Genomic DNA, 20,795 nt, shown 5'->3' with positions numbered 1-20,795 from the left:
GCAGAGGGAGATACTGGAAACTATTATATTAATTAAAAAAGGAATTGCGGTCTGGGGCTGCTAAGCAAAGCAAATATATACAAAAAGAATGTTACATAGAATCAGTAGTGGGAGAGGGAAAAGTCAGAGCTGACTGTGATATTTACTGTGGTAACAGAAAAATACAATTGACACTTGAACTGCATGGGTTTGAACCACACAGGTCCACTTCTAGGCAGTTTTTTCCCGATAAATACAATACAGTACTGTAAATGTATTTTTCTTAATAACATTATTATTATTTTCTTAATAACAATTTATTTTCTCTAGTTTACTTTATTGTAAGAATACAGTATATAATGCATATAATATACAAAATACACGCTGTTTGTTATCGGTGAGGCTTCTAGTCAAAGTAAGTGATTAGTAAAGTTTTTGGGGGTGTCAGAAGTTATATATGAATTTTCAACTGTACATGGGGCCGGCACTTCTAACCCCTAACTTGTTCAAGAGTCAGCTGTATTTATTATTGATTGATATCTAGTTTCTCTCCTTTTTGATCTTCCTATTCTCATATTATGGCCCAAATAGTGAACATTTAAATTTACCTCTGAGAAGCTTGTTAAAGAAATCAATGTTTTAAGAACACATTTACTACTTAAGGCTTATTTTATTGGTCTACTTGTTTAATCATTATTTTGCTGTCATCCACTAACAGTTACATGTGTTTTCTTTACTCTTCAATAATTTTCCTATTTGTTCTTTGATTAGTGAAGACTAATTTGTGCTCCACTCTTGAGGAGACCAGTAATAAGTTTAGAACAGAGCTAACTTTTAAAATCTTGTGATTTTCTTGACTTTAAGATGTTAAAAATTCTGTTAGAATCTGCTCATGTTGCATACCAGAGGAATTTATGTGACTGGGAAGCAATTCAAGGATATCTGTTCACTTTTAAGTAAACATCTGTTAGGTTCCTTTTAGACCCTATGAGCATTTTATTTGTGAATAAAGAAGTTTATGCAATTCCTAATTTTTCTGAAAACAAAGTTTGTCAGGTGCCTTCAAACAAGTGGAGAAAGTATTAGGTTGATGCTTTTCCCAGTTGTCTATGGCTTTGGTTATCAAATATAAATTGGTGAAATCCTTGAAAGTACTCTCTATATAAAGGGTGAAGTCCTTGCATTTAATGTGCTTGCCTTTGACTAGACTTGTGAATATCAAACTCTTGGATTTCCTGAGCCATATTAGACGTAAGAATTTGGAGAGTCTTCAACATGACAATGGAAAGGATTCATGTTAGCAGCCCAAGTAACAGTTGGTCTATTTGCTTGGTATGCTGCCTTATTAGTGTCCTCATATAAACCACTTTGGAACACATTGCTTGGGAATCAGCTTAATAAAACTCTTACATAAACTAGTAATCAAAACAGCATGTTATAAACTCACTTTTTTTTGAGTTATCATGAAATGGCAATGACAGTATAACTCTTCTTACTTATCTGTTCCAATGAGTTTAGAGACCATTTCTTTTTGAGATGTGTATCTATTTATGTACAAAAAAGTCTCCCTGTCCTTGAAATTAGGTCACCCCATTTCTTCAAGGATATCCATCAGCACCATTCATGAAAAAGAATCCACCCAGCTTGCATGCTCAGCTCCTCAAACTTATGGCAGCTCAAGGTGTGGATCCACAAGTCAGGAAGGGAGGCATTCATAGTAATCACTACCTTTTAGTACACATCTAGGTGAACAAAACAAAGCCTCTGTGCCAAGGCATTCTTGGGGAGGAAGCTGTTAGCAAACAAGTAACTGAGTAATACATTGTGTAGTTATCAATGGTGTCAAGATTTATAAGGAGAATAAAACAGAAAAGTATTGAAAGTAACTGGAGCCAGAAATGGACAATTTTACATATGGCTCAGAAAAAGCCACTTTAAGAAGGGGGAATTTGAAGGAAGGATTAGCCAGCTGACCAACAGGGGGAAAGAGTGCTTCAGGCAGCTCAAGAGCAAGTATAAAGGAAATGGTTTGGTATATTCAAAGAATAGGAACAAGATCAAATATAGAAAGGAGAAGAGGAAAAACAGACAAGTGGGGGGAAAGTGGCAAGAATATTCACTTATCTATCCACCCCTCCATTTACCCAAAGCATAGAGAGTCTGCATATACTAGGCTCTGAAAAACATTGACCTAATCCTTTATACAGCTATGCTGGGTTGTTTTCTTCCTTTCACACACGACTCTATTAAAGTATGGCTAAATAACTTACCCCATATCAAATACCTAGTAGATGAAAAGCTGCAACAAACTCAAAACATCTGAACCCAAATCCTGTGCTTTTCTCACTGGACAGTATCTCAAAGGGATGGTTGTTATTCCATCATCCAGCTACATGAGAAATACCTGGTTAACATTATTTTATGCCCCTCTAAGTTTTTATTGAGCAAGAATAGAATAAGATATAAAATCTTAGGCCCCCACATGAAAATATCTTTAGGGGCGCCTGGGTGGCTCAGTCGGTTAAGCGTCCGACTTCGGCTCAGGTCATGATCTCGCGGTCCGTGAGTTCGAGCCCCGCGTCGGGCTCTGTGCTGACAGCTCGGAGCCTGGAGCCTGTTTCAGATTCTGTATCTCCCTCTCTCTGACCCTCCCCCATTCATGCTCTGTCTCTCTCTGTCTCAAAAATGAACAAAGGTTAAAAAAAAAAATTAAAAAAAAAAAAAAAGAAAAGAAAATATCTTTAATGAGAATGCTTAAATACTCTAATAAAATAGAGCCTATTTAAAGGTTCCCCTGGAGATTCTCTTGCCCACTCAGGTATAAGAAGCTCACAGAATTGTTATGAGGGCAAGATGACACAATCCATATCAAGCACTCAGATAGTGACTAGCCTGTTAAAAGTACATATTAAATGTCGGTTCTTATTAATGTAGCAATGCTGATTTTGGTTTGGTGATGGGTGAAAGATCTCAGAGCTGGGTGTGGAGGTGGGAAGGGGGGAAGGTATAGACCCACAGATTCCTAATAGTTAACTACTAGTTAACTATCTTCCCTAACCTAAGACTGAGAAAAAAAGACATGACCCGTGTCATTTTATAGACTTGAGTATTATTTTTGAGAACTCACTGACCTTCGGAGTGTTCACTAACCAACACTTGCAATGGTGTCTCCTCAACTCTTGAATTTAATCAAGACACCAGGAACTGAAAAGAAGCCAGCCAAGACACTAATAAAATAAGGACCCAGGAAATCAACATGTCTGCTTTACTATAATAGTGTTTCCAAGAGAAAAATGGTTCCTTCAGTCAAGTGGAGAGTACCTGTGGTAATTATTTTCTGCTGGTAGGGCACAAAATTCTAGTACTAAATAAAACAGGTAGGGTCTTTTCCAAGAGAAGATGAAGAATAGTGACCTTGAAATTATGCTTTGATATTCTTGTGCCAAGAAAGACAAGTTTGCATGAGCCTGGGATCTGTCTTGCTATAGGAACTCTTTGCAGGCTTCTCTGAAGCTCTTAGGGAAAGAGCAATTCCCAACAATGTCCTGATCTGTTGCTAAGCTTTCACGTCACAATGTTTTGAAAAATCAGTGACTCATATGGTGCTTGGAAAGGGAAATCTGACATTTTCCAGAACTCTCAGTAGGGTGACTCCTTATTGCCACCTTTCATAAATGCCAGTTGCAGAAGGGATTATAGAAGTTGAAAGTTTTAAAATGATATTTAGACTCCACGATTATTTGCTACGATTTTTTTCCCTGCTACTAAATGACCTGGATTTTCCTTTAGGTAAAAATTATCTGTGCCAGAAAAGCTTTCACAAAGTCATTTTTCTAAACAGGTTCATATCAGAATTAAATAGTTGGTATTTGTTACTAATTTAAAATGCCAAGTTACCTCATTTATTGTTAGAATAAATGGGGTAAGGGGTGCCTGGGTCAGTCGGTTAAGTGTCTGACTCTTGGTTTCAGCTCAGGTCATGATCTCATTCATGGTTTGTGGGTTTGAACCCCGCATCTGGCTCTGTGCTGACAGCACAGACCCTGTTTGAGATTCTCTGTCTCTCCCTCTCTTTCTGCCCCTCCTATGTTAGCTTTGTCTGTCTCTCTTTCAAAATGAATAAGTAAGCTTAAAAAAATTGAAATAAATGGGGTAATGATATAATCTTTCTGTAAACCTACAGAAATTTATTATGCAGTTGGGTAAATCTTTTTTTAATAAATTTTTAATGTTTATCTATTTTTGAGAGAGCATGAGGAAGGGAGGGGAAGAGAGAGAGGGGGGGAGAGAGAGAATCTCAAGCAGGCCCTGCACTGTCAGTGCAGAGCCTGATGTGAGGCTTGAACCCATGAACCGTGAGAACGTGACCTCAGTTGAAATCAAGAGTCAGATGCTTAACTGAGCCACCAAGGCGCCCCTGGGTCAATCTTTTTTTTTTTTTAAAAAGTGAAGAACTGGGGAAGACGCATGAAATATACTGTAACCTTTTGTTTAAGTTCACATAGTTTTAGAGTCAGAAAGATGTGGGATCAGTTGTCAGTTTTGCCTCTTCCTTAGTTGGTGGCTTTGAGCAACATACTCTATCACTCTGAACCTCATTTCCTCTTCTGTAAAATGGAGACACTAACGTCTGCCTCTCAGAGTTGTGGAGCTGAAACTAGGTGAGGATGTAAGGGATTTAGCACACACCAATATACTTAAAATGTAATGTGTTCTAAAAAAATCATAACTTTGAGACAGCTTCCTTAATTAGTATTTAATTATCACTATAACTATTTTAATATTTTCTTAAGCTGCATTTGTTAATATTTTTGGATCAATAGTGGATAATAATGGCGGTAACAGGCACGGTCTTCTCCTTAGTGATTTTGAGACAATGCTTCCAGAATATGTAATTTACATAGTTATCATTTCAAGGTAGATAGGTGTTCTTTCTACTTTTCTAGGTTTTTAAAAATTAATAATGGCTGGTGAATTACATAAAATGCCTTTTTAGCAAATGTCAAAGTTATTTTTTTTTGTTTCTTCCTTGGCCAATTAACTTAGTGAATTAAGTCACTAGATTAAAAAATGTTGAATTATTTTTACATTCCTGAGATAAACTGCACGTGGTCATGGTGAATTATTATTTTAATATAATGCTGAATTGCATATACTTATTTAGGATTTTTGCATAAATATTTATAAGTGAGACTGGTCTGTATTATTCTCTTTGTGTTCTCTCTGCCTGGTTTTGGATGAATGTTATGAGTCTTTGTAAAATTAACTGATGCATTTTCCTTCTCTCTGGATCAGAATAGTTTAAATAGAATAGGGATTAGTTCCTCCTTGAAAGTGCAATAATTTTGAAATCATCTGAGTCTGATTTTTTTTTTAGGAATAGTTCTTGGCTCTTTAAATCCTCTTCATTCTTTGTTTGTTTGTTTGTTTCCCCTCTGAGACACCTGTTTCAGAACTTCTAATACGTTCTCCATATTTTCTTATTATACTTCATATTTTTTATCTGCTTGTTCTGTGCTGCATTCTGGGTACCTTCTAGATCTGTGTCCAATGGAAAAAAGTCCCTCATCATCTAAGCTTAATTACTATTTAATTTGTCCATTGAGTTTTTAATTTAATTCAATTTTATTAAAACATTTGTTTAATGTTTATTCATTTTTGAGAGACAGAAAGAGAGCGTGAGCAGGGGAGGGGCAGAGAGAGAGGGACACACAGAATCCGAAGCAGGCTCCAGGCTCTAAGCTGTCATCACAGAGTCCAGCGTGGGGCTCAAACTCAAGAACTGTGAGATCATGACCTGAGCCAAAGTCAGACACTTAACCGACTGAGCCACCCAGGCACCCTGAGTTTTTAATTTTAATGGCTCTTTTTTCTTTGCTAGTTCTATTTGGCTATTCTAAATTAATCTACTTTCTCTCACCTTTTAAAAACCTGTGCATACCACCATTTAACCACTGCATGGATCACAGATCAAGACATAAAATATACCTATCACTCCAGAAGATGTCCTGCTGCTCCTTTCCAGACTGTTATTGCTCCCTACCAGAGCTAGCACTATTATGACTTATTTCATCATTAGTTTGTTTTGTTTGCTGTTGAGCTTTGTATATGTGGACTCATAGAGTAGGTACTCTTCAGTACCTGCCTTCCTTTACTTAATTTTGTGTGAGATTTGGCTGTGTGGTTTTACATGTATTTCAAAGTGCTACTAAACCACCATTTATTTACCCATAAATAAATTTTTGGGGTTTTCTTTTTTTTTTTTGTTTTGTTTTGGGTTTTTTTTTTTTTTTACTATTATGAATAAAGTTGCTATGAACGTTTCTGTACAAGTCTTTTTGTAGACATAAGCACTCATTTCTCTTGGATATATGCCCAGGAGTGGAACTGTAAGTCCTGGTATAGGCACATATTTAGCCTTAGTAGAAAAAGCCCATTTTCCATACAAGTTGTGCCATTTATACTTCCTTAAGCGGCGTATGAAAGTTGTAACTTCACCAACACCTGCTACGGTTTGTAGTTTTAGTCTTTTTATTGCTAGTCTTTGTAGTTTTAGCTGTCTTTATTTGCATTCCTGATGAAGAATGATGTTGAGTACATTTTCACATCCTCATTGGCAAACATACATATTTTTAAATCTCTTATAGATTGTTTTAATATTTTTAGTTCTTAGGGCCCCTGGGTGGCTCAGTTAGTTAAGCATCTGACTCTTGATTTCGGCTCAGGTCATGATCTCACGGTTCGTTGGTTGAACCCCGAATCAGACTCTGCACTGAAGGTGTGAAGCCTGCTTGGGATTCTCTCTGCTCTTCCCCTGCTTGTGCTCTCTCTCGAAAGAAATAAATGAAAAAAAAAATAGTTTAAAAAGTATTTCTAGTTCTTGTGCTAATATTTCTATTTGTTGTGTCTCTTGCTTCTCCTCATGGTGGTTCACTTTCTCATGTGGTTTTAATTTTGAGTGTGAATTAATTTTATTGTTTGTTTTTAATTTCCAGGAGATCTAGGTTATACCCCAACAGACTGATTTTGCATTTGCTCTTTCCAGAACCCCATGGCTATCAATAGTCTAGAGCCATTTTTATATAATATCTCAGCTTGACTATATCATCTCACCATTGTAAAGTTGGAAGCATATCAATTTTTTAAGAGGGAAAAAGCTTATTTTGTGACTTAAAAAATAATCCCACATCATACTATTAAGATATGGTATATGTAGTGGATTCTCAAGACTAATATCATATCAGAATGTGCTTTTCAAATCATTAAATCCTTTTACCACCATTTAATCAGAGATTCACAAAAACTTGATGAAGCCGACAGAGCAGTTATCATGCCTTTTTGTGTTTTGTTTTTGTTTTTGTTTTGTTTTGTTCTGTTTTGTTTTGTTTTTTGTGAATGAATACTTGGAAACTCAGGCTTAAAATGATTAATCCAAGTCCACACATCCAATATGTGATAGACCCAAGACTAGAACTCAGGTTTTCTAATTCCTGATCCAATCTTTTCAATATATTCTCCATAGGCTAACATATTATTCTTTTATGTATCATAGATCATATAAATCATTTATTTCCAAGAGAAGTTCATAGATTCACTAAGTGAATCCTCAGTCTAGTATAGTGCATGGCCAGTAGTGTGGGCCTTGAGGTCAGATTGCCTGAATCTCTGTTCCACTAAACCTTGGGCAAATTAGCCAATCTGAACCTCAATTATAAAATAGTGATAATGTTTACCTTGTAGAATTGTTGTCAAGATTAAATGAGATGATACTAAAAGGCTCACGTCATATCTGCTCAACCTGTTCATTGTAATTATCCTTTCATCAAATTTTTAATGAAATGGTTTATGCGATATGCATTCTACTGATATCCTAATTGATTTTACATTGCTCTTTTCTTCTTTCCCCCAGGGATTTTGCTTCTCTCGTGTTGTTTGATACAAGATGGTACTAGACATTACAGAGATATGATGTTTAAATCATAAGTCATTATGTCATCTCTCTGCTTTATTGGCACACATAGCTAAGCTTTATTAAAATATTCTTTAAGCCAAGAATTTCTCATGAAATATTAGGCTTGCTAATTTTTTCCCTACGTTTCTGGCCAAAAGCCTAGATGCCTTGTGTTTCCAATATAATATTTTACTGAATTTAATATATGCTAGAAGTCCAGTGAAGTGGGAACAAAGAAAAGGAGCTCCTATTTTCAGGTGAAATCTTGTCCCAAGTCATAGTCTTTTGCTACCTCTCTTTTCCAGTTTGCCAATGACATAGCAAATTCAGTGCCTGGGCCAAGTGCTTGGCATTTGTAAGTGTCTGAGAGTGACAGGTCACTGGGAGGACTTGGTGCCTCTATCTAAAATATGCTAGTAATTGTCATATGTGTTGAGGATCCTAAAATGGATGAGAGAGTGCAATTCTAGGTGGGTGTTACTGCTTGTTTTGAATGGGTGGTTGTGAGAAAGCGTCTCACAGGCTGTGAGCTATGCAGTCATTCCCACAGGGAAATAAAACTTGGGCTTAAAAAGTCAATGTTTGGAGGTGATTACTTATGGCAGGAGATTTTGTTTTGTTTTCTTGGTTAAAAAAAAATTACATTCTTTTTTGGACTTTCCCTCTCTCTCTGGAGCAAAGGTAGGGTGTGGGACCATGTAAAGAATGTCCAAAGGGTTTAGTCAACCAGCTCACTCTGCTGCTCATGTGATAGAAGAATGGGTCTCCCTCCCTTCAGTTTTTTCTTTTATTCCAAAGGAAAATAATCAGTAGCCAGCTTGGTATCATCACTCTTTTTCTGAAACTACTGGTTGTGATTTTGGTTTGTATTCTTGCTTTCATGTCACTCTCCAGACCGTGTTAAATTTTCCTCAGCATAAGATATTACTTCCAATTGGCATATACTGCCTGGCTACAAGCTTTTTAGGTCAGAGGTCAGTCCCTGACCCAAAGTGAAGTAGTACAAAGTGTGCTGGTCATGTGTAAGATAGAAAGATGAGCTGGACAAAGGAGATTCTTTGCTTGATACTTTGAAACTGACAATCTGAGAAGTGGAGATAGTTGTGAGCCCCGGTGCTAGAAGCCTTCATCTGAGATAGGAGTGGGTGGTAAAGGCTACATGCAAAGTGAGAAAGAAGTGGACAGAAGGATAGAATGCACAGAAGGGTAGAAGGAAGCTGAGAAGCTTGAGACAGAGAGATGGAATTAAGGGAGTGGACTGTCTTTAGACAGGCCATTAGACCTGGCCTAGTCGTCACTTCTGAGATCTGACAATTCTGCTTTCCTTAGATTCCAATGCAGAAGTGTGTTTTCAACACATCCCTGTCTCCCACTCCCATCCCCTGATGCTTGAAGTGCCATCTCTGGAGATAGATCAGTGATTTGGGGGTGATACACTTAAACTTTAACCTCGGATCCCTACCTGTAAAATAAGTAAAATAAAGATAGTTATTTCAGAAGATTTTATACTATTTTTAGGGGCACCTTGGTTAAGCGTCTAACTTCAGCTCAGGTCATGATCTCACAGTTTGTGGGTTCCAACCCTGCAGTGGGCTCTGTGCTGACACCTAGGAGCCTGGGGCCTGCTTTGGATTCTGGGTCTCCCTCTCTCTCTCTGGCCCTCCCCTGCTCACTCTCTGTCTCTGTCTCTTTGTCTGTCTTTCTCAAAAATAAACATTAAAAAATTAAAAAAAAGATTTTATACTATCTTAATATACAGTAAAGCTTTGTGTTACCCTGAAAAATAATCTCCTTGAATAATAGTTTTTTTACTCAAAGGTGAACACATAGCAGATATTCATAACAGTATTACTCAAGATGAAAAACCAAAGTTTGTTTTCATGTAGCATCCCTTAATAAGGAGATAGCCACCTTTCTTTCATAGATGCCCTGCTCAGTTCATTACCCTTATGACAACCCTTATCATCTCTTTGTTGAACTAAAAAAAGCCCACTCAACATAACCCAACAATATGTTGCCATTGTTATTTTTTAAAATAATAGAAAAAAAAAGTTGAATTTCATATCACTGGAAACACATTTTATGATCTATCCATAAGTGAAATGTCCTCCTAAGGTGGCCTTAGGGCTAGAAGATACACTTATAGATTATTGTGATTATAAGAATTTCTCTTTGGGGCGCCTGGGTGGCTCAGTCAATTGAGCTTCTGACTTCGGCTCAGGTCATGATCTCACGGTCTGTGGGTTCGAGCCCCGCGTCGGGCTCTGTGCTGACCGCTCAGAGCCTGGAACCTGTTTCGGATTCTGTGTCTCCCTCTCTCTGACCCTCCCCCATCCGTGCTCTGTCTCCCTCTGTCTCAAAAATAAAATAAACATAAAAAAAAAAAAAAAAAAGAATTTCTCTTTATGCTAGCCATTGTATGCTTATCTATGCATTTGTATTAATATGTGATGCAAAGGTTAATTCAACTTTATTCTTCTTTAGGACAGCAAGATAAAATGTGAACATATATGTGCATGTGGAGGGTGGCATGCACATGTACTGAGGAGTTGGAGGATAGGATGTAACCTTTGAAAGAGGGTTAACAGTACACCTTAAGAATTTAAACAGTTGAGAATTCTATTTATGTCTACATTCAGACTTGATAAATATTTTGGGTGTCCGAAAGATTAATTTTTTTTAATTGCTCCTTAAACTAGTGCTGGAACAAAGCCCCAATTACTATGGGTCAAAGAGCAAATACCTAGATATGGAAGAGCTGGTCTAAATCCACTTGATTCTGATAATATTAAAGGTCAATAGTTTTTCACTTAACAATAACTGATAATGTGTATAAAAAGTGCATAATGTGGCTCTAAGAGAAAAATAGGAATGGAATGGCATTAAGTAGCGTTGTACTATTGCTGCATATAAACACATTACTTATTTTATGCAATGGGCAGATTAGGTAGGTGATAAAAAAAATGGTCAGAAAACAAAGCTCTTTGTCATTAGTGTGTAGTGTATAATTGGACATGATCTGTGATGGTTGGTGGCACGAAGTTCACAGAGAGCATTCTCCTTAGAGTCAGCTAACTTATTTAGCCAGGTATGACTCCTTTGACTTTTTGTCAATTTAGGAAGAAGGCACTGGTGACCATGGTGTGAACGGCAAAGGGAAATTTGCTACTGCCTGTAGAAAAAGAAATAATTTAAATCCTATGTAGTAGATATATAGAATGAATATATCAACATTTATGTATCAGTGATGATGACAAACACCTGTAGAAAAAAATGTGAAGATGGAAAGGTGAATAATCATCGCAGATAACTCACCTTCATTCCACAGTGTGAGGTATCGACAGTGAAACTTACCCAAACCCCTCACATTTATGGACTGTGAACATTTGGAAATATGATTCCAAATTCATCAGAATAATATACAAATGATTCAACACCTAACTCAGATGTGGGCAGGGGAAGCTTTGTATTTTTGTGAAGACATTTTCCCCTTAGATTCCATATTGCTGATTAAACCACAAAACAAAAGAAAATACATTCAGAACCCATCTTCTTGGGTAACATTCAGTTCATTTAACTATATGTTTCAATGGTAGAACTAAGGGGTTCACTCAATGACACTGAGAGGCTTGTTTTAGACATCTGGAGTAAGGTAATGTCAGGAAAGAGAGCAAACATGTGAAAATCACCTTCACTATTCTCTGACTTCACATTATGCATAACAAAAGGAAACTACAGTGATGAGTGAGGTGGGTCAGTGATTCCCAAACTTGCCGAGTTATGAATCTCATCTGGAGACACTTGCCAGAACAGAAGCCCTTTCACTGGAAAGTTTGACCCAGGTAATCCTTACTAGTGCTTGAGAAAAACCATTGTGAATGATGTGTAATTACTAAAGAAGAAATCAAACTTAAGTTACAGGATCCATCCTCTTGACTACTGTTTCTTATGCTAAAATGCTAAGGTTAGAAGATTGCCTTTAACTTTAGATAAATCAATAGGGATTTATCATAGTACTATAAATCACAGAACTCCAAAGAATGTAGTACAAAATAAGTGATAAAAGATACATTGGAAGACAGCTATAAAAATTGATCAATAAACCTTAGGGAAAAGTCCAGACATCTAGCCATTTCATTAGAGATGTCATAAAATTTATCCATATAGCTGTTTCACTTAATGGAAACTTCCACATAGGACCTATATATAAAACTAATGAAGTGCATGACTGTGGCAAATGTGAAACAAAATTGTCAAAGCAGGGTATTATCTCAGCAATTGGTGTTAATTTACATCTATTGATCACCTTGGTTGATACCCAATGATACTATAAGTGAATGAATAATAACCCTATTTAATCAAGCAAAGAAAAAGAGTAATTTATGATATAATACCAAGTCAGTATAATTTCACAGTAGAATAAACATAACACAGAAGGTGAAGGGAATAATCCATAATACTAGGCACATGGCTAGTGGTAAGATAATCAGTGGATCAATAATCTACACTTATTAGGGTCTACTGCAAGCTAGACACCATTAAATGCAAAGGGCAGAAAGACAAAACAGACATGGTCCCAGATCTCAAATATCAGTTACTTGAACTCAAATACCAGTCTTCTGGTATCTAATCTAGAGCTAAGCTGACTTTTAAATGGATGATGAGTAGTAGCATAAAAATAGAGGATGCACAACCCTTTAAGAGAAAATTTTTTTTACCTCTCAGTGATATTAGTTATCTTGTTGGTTTTCACATAAATTTTTATGCATTAATTGATTTTATCAAATATTAAGGAATTAAAATTTATAAAATTAAGTTTGGTTAATTAAATGTAAAATTTGTGAGTGTAAAATTTGATTTGGTTAAGTCTCATCTTTTATAGATATGCACCTATTTAGTAAAGAATTATTTCAAGATGAGTCATTTCTATATTCAGTAGATCAAACATGTGATATAATAAATGATTAAACAGTTGAAAAATCATCCCTGACTTTATTCAGTCAGTTTAGTTTTGTAAACAAACACTCAACTTAAGTGACTAAAAGTTATGAGGGAACCAGTGACCACTCGGGTGTTAGAATGATAAACGTGATTCTAGGTTTAGTGTAATTAGTTGCGGATCTGTTGACATTGCTGGTACAGAAGTATAACTTACAAATATTGTGAGGAATCACTCTTATGGGTAAGTCCCCATTTCTCTGTGAGAATGAGCTATAAGTTGATAACAAGCGTCATGTAAATGCAGCCTTGTAAAACATTCCCATGCCAGAAATACTTGGAGGAGATTGGTAGAAATTTTAGAAAATATTTTCAAGATTGATTTAATAGTTATTGATTCCATTTTGTTTAGCTTTTGGGGAACAGTAAGAGGATTTTTCTCCCAATGAAGTTCTTTATATGCAACAAAGAGTGACAATTCAAGCGAAATAACATAGGACATTGTGTCCGTCCTCGTGGAACTCACTAGGTAAACATCAGGACTCTATATTCAGGTAAAGGCCCAGTCATATATTTTGGATAAATAAGTATTACATATTTCCCAAGAGTGAGTACATAATATAATAAATGGAACACAAGAACTATATGGAGGAAGCATAAATTCTCTTTTTCCATCAGTCATAATTCTTCAAAATCTAACAATGCATATGGATCCTCATATGAGAATCAATGGTATTTATACAACGTGGGCACAGAATTATAGTAGAATGCTTTGGCTGCTAGCATGACAAGTGCAGATAAATTTGGTATTTTAAAATTTGTTAATTTATATTTAAGCAAAACAGCATTAATATTCCATACATTTTTGATGCACTCCTAACACACATAGTAATATTAAAATAACATTTTGATTCCTTTTTACATGTACATTAAAATTAGAGCAAAATGGATACATGTGTGACACCACTGTGCATAAAAAGAAGTATACTCTTCCATCTTGAAATAGACACTTGTTATATACATACTTATATAGGCAAATATAAATTTGAATCTTGAATAATGTGGAATTTTAGGGCTCAAAATCATAAACACATCTAATGATGAGTTAAATCACAGAGAGCATTAGCTGGCCTGCCACTGAAGGATTGAATCTATTTATTCTTTGAACTTTGTCTGGAAAAAACACATTATGCCTGATACCTTAAGAACTCTCTCCTTACTAGACAGGGAAAAACAGAAGCTTGAGTATACTTTTTCAAATATCCAAACTCTTTTTATGATCTTTCCAGTTAAGGCTTTGGCTTTACAAAGCTACTATAAATGTGGTGACTTCTTGGTAACAGAAAACAATTTAGATGAGGGGAAAAAAACTGGTTAAGGAAGCATCAGTATTACTAATACTAATGAACACAGAACATTCACATTCAGTAGATAATGAATTTGAGTGTTTTATTTTCTCACTGATTAGAAAACCTGTCCTTTTAATCCTCTTCCAATAACAACTGGAGACACCAACAAAAAGGAAAATATATTCTTACAAATAAGAGTACAACAATACTGAATACTCATGATAACCTCTATACCTGAGAGCTATTTAACAGACTTAAAATTATGAGAAAATATAGCTGTTGACTTACCACTTAAAGTAGCTTACATGTTTTAATGCAACCTGCTATTCTTAAAGGTAAAGTGGCTTAATCATTAGAAAAACATCAGTAATGAACCTATTTAAGCAGTAGAGTCTAGGAAAGAAAAACAAAAAGGAAGTATCCATATAGGAAATACAGTAAAGTGTCATCAGTAAAGTGACATTGTTGCTAAGTACAAAGTCCCACAACACAACAAATAAGCTTTACGAAAGAGTAAAAATTTAAGAAGCCACTTTATGAAGGTCAAGCTGATGATCCATTAAGTAGGTTACGACTGCATTATTTTAAATCCATGTATTGTTTCAAGACATCCCTTCACATGTCTGCACGGACAAAAGAAGCAAAAACTCCATCTTCTCTAGCCAAGAGGCTTTCTGGAGTGTCATATTCTAAAATATTTCCTCGCTTCATCACAATAACTAGGTCTGCCGTCAGAATAGTGTGAACCCGATGCTGTGAGTGAAAAAAAAACATGTATTTGTTACAGATTTCAAGGTACAGGCAAAGCTATGGTATATGCATATTTCATCGATTATTCAGGGACAATTCTTTATCTCGGGGCACTAGGAGGTGCACAAAACACAGCCTCTTTTTCTTATTTAACATATCATTATTTACATACTTTTAAATGCTGGCCAGTGTAACTGGGTTTGGGATGGGCTGTATTAAATTGAGTGTAGCTAATATAGTAGTTTCAGTACTGTCATGGATGTGTAAGGAGGCTAATTTTGTTTGTCAAATAATTAAATGATAAGAAGAACCATCATGGACCAGTTGGGTTATCATTTAGTCTAGACTAAAACGATCTCTTGTGTGGAGTCAACTAATTTGTGGGCTAACACACATCTGAAGAACCTTGGAAGGTGGTTCAATTCTGGGAACACAATATGAGGAAATCCATTCTGGCATGCAGTATTAGAATGAATTATCCGGGACTTTAGACACGCCATGTTTTAGTCTTTAGACATCACTGCCACACACTTGTTCTCTCTTTCCACCTAGTACCCTTTGGAGAGAAGCTTTGGGATTAGTAACTAATAATAATAAAAACTATCACTTACTGAGCATATGCTATACATTAAGTGCTCCACACACATACTTGTTAATCATCAAAACATTCCTCAAATGTGGGTGTTATCTCTCTCTGCTTTGTTTGCAAGACCACTGTGGCTCACAGAGATAAAGCAAAATCAGGAGATCACATAGATAATAAGTAGCAGAACCAGGATTAAAACCAGACTTATTAACTTCAAAGCATGAGATATTTCCACCCTGCTATCAAACTGTTTTGTAGGGAGTATCTGGTACCTTAGAGGATTGTTCACCTACCATTATTAGTGTTATGGTTAAGAGCATGGACTTTGAGGTTAGACTGGACTTGTATTTTGGTTTCATCGTGTTTGGTTGTGCGATCCTGATCAACAAACTAAATTTTTGTATGTCTCAAGTTCCACATCTGTAAAATGATGGTAATAATATAGTACCTGCCTCACAGAATGGTGGTGAGGATCAAATGAGATTATCCATGTAAAAAAAAAAATCAGCATCTTGTCTGACACATACAAGCAAATACTAAATGTCAGACACTATTATTTTTTTTTTTTATTTTTAAAATTTACAAGGGAAAAGTCTGTGCTGTGGGTTTTTCACTTCTCTTGGTAAGATAAGTGCGGAGAAATAGAAATATAATGTGAACCACAAATGTGAGACACATGTAATTTTAAATTTCTTAAAAGCCACATTTTAAACCACAAGTACACAGGTGAGATCTTTTTGAAGTTACATTAAATCCAGTTGATTTTTTTAAGTAAGCTCTACACCCAGTGTGGGGTTTGAACTCATAACCTTGACATCAAGAGTTGCATGCTCTACAGATTGAGCCAGCAAGGCATCCCATGAAATCCATTCTAATGATATATTTTAGCCAATATATTTAAAATATTTCAATATATAATCAATTTAAAAATTATTAATAATATCTTTTACATTTTTCTGTAAGTACTAAGTTCTTGAAATCCTGTGTGTTTCACACTTACAGTATCTCTTAATTTCGACTACTCACATTTTGAATGTTCCATAGCCACGTATGGTTCAGGGCTACCATACTGGATGTGGACTATGCAGGTCAAAACATCAGAATGCTGATGGGAGTGACGGACCCAGAAAAACCATCTGTTTATCTGATACACAATTTTCCAAAGTTCCTTCTCCTTACAACCCAGCATCCAACCTAAAACCATCCCCGGGACAAAGGCCTATCTTCTTCCCTGGGCCATGTAGATGGAGTAGTCTCAATGCTTATGCTCTCAGAAAAGCAAAGAGACATAGGTGGACAGCTAAAGGTGAAAAGAAAGACATATACGGAGTATAATAAAGATGCCAGCTTAGAACATGTACCAGTATTTCCAATATCCATAACAAACCTATCATTTACTGACTAGTAATGAATGATATAGGGGCACCTGGGTGGTTTAGTCTGTTAGCATCTGACTTCAGCTCAGGTCATGATCTCGCAGTTTGTGCGTTTGAGCCACGTGTCTGGCTCTGTGCTGACAGCTCAGAGCCTGGAGCCTGCTTCAGATTCTGTGTCACCTCTGCTCTCTGCCCCTCCCCCACTCATGCTCTGTTTCTGTCTCTCAATAATAAATGTTGAATGATATATATTTAGGAATTACGAAAATTTGTAGGATACTGCTTATTTATTTTTGAGAGAAGATCAGAATCACTTGTATACCCATGCATTTAGAAAAAAAAAACAACCTTAAGTTTAATGAATTGTTTAATATCTGCTGTGTATTTTCCCTCCAAAAAAGATTATTCTTCAATCATCATATCATAGATGCTAAAAAAGGAATTTGGCCTTTAAATCCATAAATAGAATATAATAAACATTGCCTTGTTTTACTAAAATAACATTTACTTAAAAAATAAAAATAAAAATATGGAAAAATCTTGGCCAATGAAATATGTATGTGGTGTCTATTCAATTAATCAAAAATATTTTTTGCTTGAGAAACTGTGGTGTCAATTATAATAGCATTGATGCAATTTTTGAAATGCTCTAGAGAAATTAATTAAGAGTGAAGAATAAATCACTTTCATAAATAAATGCCATGCACTATTTTCATGCATGAAGGCTTACTTTCAGAACCCAAAGACATTTGTCTTTTGAAGTTCTTTCACTATTTTCAGTTTCAGTCAACAAAATTAACAGAACAGCTTTTAGCAGGGAAGAAAGAATAGTAACTGTTAACATAGCTGAGAATCATTCTACAAGGGTTCTGTCACAAGCTGGTGGTTTTCTCCCTCTGTTAAGAGCCTGTTAAGAGAAGTTGGTCCCACGGTAATTCATCCTACCCATGGCTTTCTGTGTTCCAATGGGGAGGTATCCTAGTGACTACATTAGTGGTCTTGAAATGAAGAATGGGTGAAAGATACAGAAGTCTATGAAAAGTATTCAGTGAATGTAGGCAGATAAGAAAAAGAACATAATTTTTTGGTTAAAAATAGAAATTTTGCTGTGGGGTGCCTGGATGGCTAGTAGGTTGAGTGTCCGACTTTGACTCAGATCATGATATCGCGCTTTGTGAGTTCCAGCCCCATGTTGGGCTCTGTGCTGACAGCTCAGAGCCTGGAGCCTGCTTCGGATTCTGTGTCTCCCTCTCCCTCTGCCCCGCCCCCGCTCACACTCTATCTCTCTCTCTCTCTCAAAAATAAATAAAGATTAAAAACAAATTTAAAGACATACAAATTATGCTCAAGTAATCTAGGTGTGGACTAAATGGGGCTACTCAGCAATACCACGCTTCATGCAGAAGACAGAAAACTAGTCTTTTGAGTAGACAAGGGTCTGCTTCCCCCACCCCTTTACCTGCTCATTTAGGGGCAACAGGAAGTTCTTTATCCCCCCAAATACCTCCCTACCTTCTCCAGGGAGAAAATTCTTGAAAATATTAGAGAACTGTTTTTCAAGTTAGCTAATTCTCTCACCCATTAAATCCTTCACACTCCAGTGTGAATGACTTAATCAGGTAACTCTCCTCCAGGACAGAGTTCATTGGGAAAGTGAGAAAAAAGTGGCTTTTTCTTTACCTAGGCCCAGTGTATAAAAGGTGGCCCTGATGGGAGTCATTTCCTACCACTTTAAGAAAAGCTGCACTTCAAAAGGTGCTCTTTCCCCATGTATCAGTCACAAAAATGGAAGCATACAAGCACTTCATACATAGCTCCCAGTACTCAGCGGTTAAACATAAATAATTCTGTAAATTAAATAATGCAATCTTCAGGGCACATAAGGAACATGTACAGTGTTTTTAAGGACACTTACAATATATCCTCAAAGAATAGTGAAATTGGTCCATAGGACAGAGGTAAATCTGATTCTCGGGTTTTCGTAAATACTACCTCCTGCATATATACGTACTTAAAATTATGCATGTGCTTCATTAAATACTGAACATAACTGAGGCAGCAGGTTGAGCTGGTTTGCATGAGAATACCCCATAGGCAGTTCCTTCACCATATCCCCATCCCCTTTAATCCCTGCATTAGTCCTGCCTGACTGAGGGGATGCCACTAGATAACTACCAGAGAATGGGCTAGTTGGCAGAGGAGCTGATGACGGTCTACTTGTTGGTCATCACCAAAGTGGAAAAGAGGCCATTCTTGTGGGCGAGCAAGTTTGGAACATTATCACACTCCACTAAAATACCCTCAGAGAAGACTAAAACAAGACCTGCATCCAAAATAGAAGAGACACGGTGCTGGAGAGAAAAGAGAAACGGAAAGACAAGAGTCAGCGAGACGGAAAATGTCCAGGTGATTCATTTAAAAAAGTTATTGTTAAACATTAAGCCTAAATGCGAGCAAGAAACCATCCATCTGCAGACAGGAAGAAGAAAACTATGGCCTACATTAAGTAAGCTATGACAAATACAAAGATGTGAGCAATCCTTCAATTTGGTGCTCAGAGAAAGTATCTGCCTCAGCTGTATCTCATTGATTTCTTTCTTGTTTAAACAGTTAAATGAATAGAAACAGAAATTAAGTGTAAGTAGTAGCAGAATTGGTAGTCATTTTGAAGAATTTTGCTTCTGAAACTGCTCATCAGATGATCAGATTATCAAAAAGAGAATTACCCCATGTGAATTACCATCTGTGTCTGGTGAAAAAACACAGGCATTCCTGCTGGAATCCTTAGATTTAGGATATCACATCATTAGGGGAGGTAGGCAGAACAGACAGTTTGGGGAAAAACAATATAAAGACTTTTAGAGCATAGCTGTGTGTATGTGTGTGTGTGTTTCACACACACAGAAGCACTGGCAGAGAAATATATCATTCAACGTGCGTATACTTGAATTGCCCAAAAGTTAAGATTATTGAATCTTGGAACAAAACCCAAAGAGGAATAAATAACCCTGTCTCCAATACTTACAGCTATTGTAACAACAGTGCGGTCTGCAAAAGCCGTCATTACCACTTTCTGCAAAATGTTTTCCTGTCAAAAAATAAATAAATTAAGTCAGAATTTTCTCTGGACTTCTTTTTCTTGCCATACTATTCCTCCCTAAGACCAAAGACCCCCAGGCTTCTGAGAATTCCCGGCTCTTGTCTTCTGAGGAAGGTATGACAGGGGCAGTGCCAGCAGCAAGCTTATGCTGGGTTCTGTATGTGTCTTCAAAAGGCCAATAAAACTCAGTGATCAACCCAGAATGACTGATAGACTTGTTAACCAGGGAACTGGAAGGGGAAAATGAAATTAAATGGGCATGGAAATGCTCACTTGAGTTATACTGAACAGTATGTATTCAAAACTAATAAAACCCTAAAATGGTGTTAATCTTTGGGTTAGAAAAGGGAGAAAGTAAAAATACGTGCCCCAATTCAGATTTTGACCCATAAAAGAAGAACCATCTAGGCAAAAACCATTTTTATCCTCACTACAAACTGTTACCATTATACCCTGAAAGATGTTTTGGGTAATGATTCTCTCTCTCCTAGGGGAAAACTTGATTCCTAAGTCTTCTTAAGTTTATTTATTTATTTTGAGAGAGGGAGAGAGCGAGCGATCAGGGAAGGGCAGAGAAAGAATCCCAAGCAGGCTCCATGCTGTCAGTGCAGAGCCTCATGAGGCTCGATCCCACAAATCATGAGATCATGACCTGAGCCCAAATCAAGAGTCAGACACTTAACCAACTGAGCCACCCAGGCAACCCGATTCCTAAGACTCCTAAGTCTTAATATGAAGACTTCCTTCCAGTTAAGGTGGGCTATTG

The 20,795-nt window shown here is 36.6% G+C and overlaps 1 protein-coding gene across 7 annotated transcripts in view; it reads right to left on the bottom strand.

Moving 5' to 3' along the window:
- Window positions 1–14,291: 14,291 nt before the first annotated feature.
- ABCC9 (ATP binding cassette subfamily C member 9) overlaps window positions 14,292–20,795 on the bottom strand; it is a 131,069-nt gene continuing 124,565 nt past the window's right edge. For 5 of the 7 annotated variants that reach the window (XM_058743414.1, XM_058743413.1, XM_058743415.1 and 2 more), the window contains 2 exons: window positions 19,955–20,017; window positions 14,292–14,970 (listed from right to left, as the gene is read on the bottom strand). In XM_058743414.1, coding sequence (XP_058599397.1) covers window positions 14,833–14,970; window positions 19,955–20,017 — 201 coding nt within the window. In that variant the 3' untranslated portion in view covers window positions 14,292–14,832. Of the gene's footprint in view, window positions 14,971–19,104; window positions 19,281–19,954; window positions 20,018–20,795 lie in introns of all 7 variants that reach the window. The other 2 variants (XM_058743418.1, XM_058743412.1) reach the window with 1 other exon arrangement.

This window comes from Neofelis nebulosa, chromosome 8 (assembly GCF_028018385.1).
Source record: "Neofelis nebulosa isolate mNeoNeb1 chromosome 8, mNeoNeb1.pri, whole genome shotgun sequence".
Classification (NCBI taxonomy): domain Eukaryota; kingdom Metazoa; phylum Chordata; class Mammalia; order Carnivora; family Felidae; genus Neofelis; species Neofelis nebulosa.
This window is presented reverse-complemented; position numbering and strand designations above follow the sequence as displayed.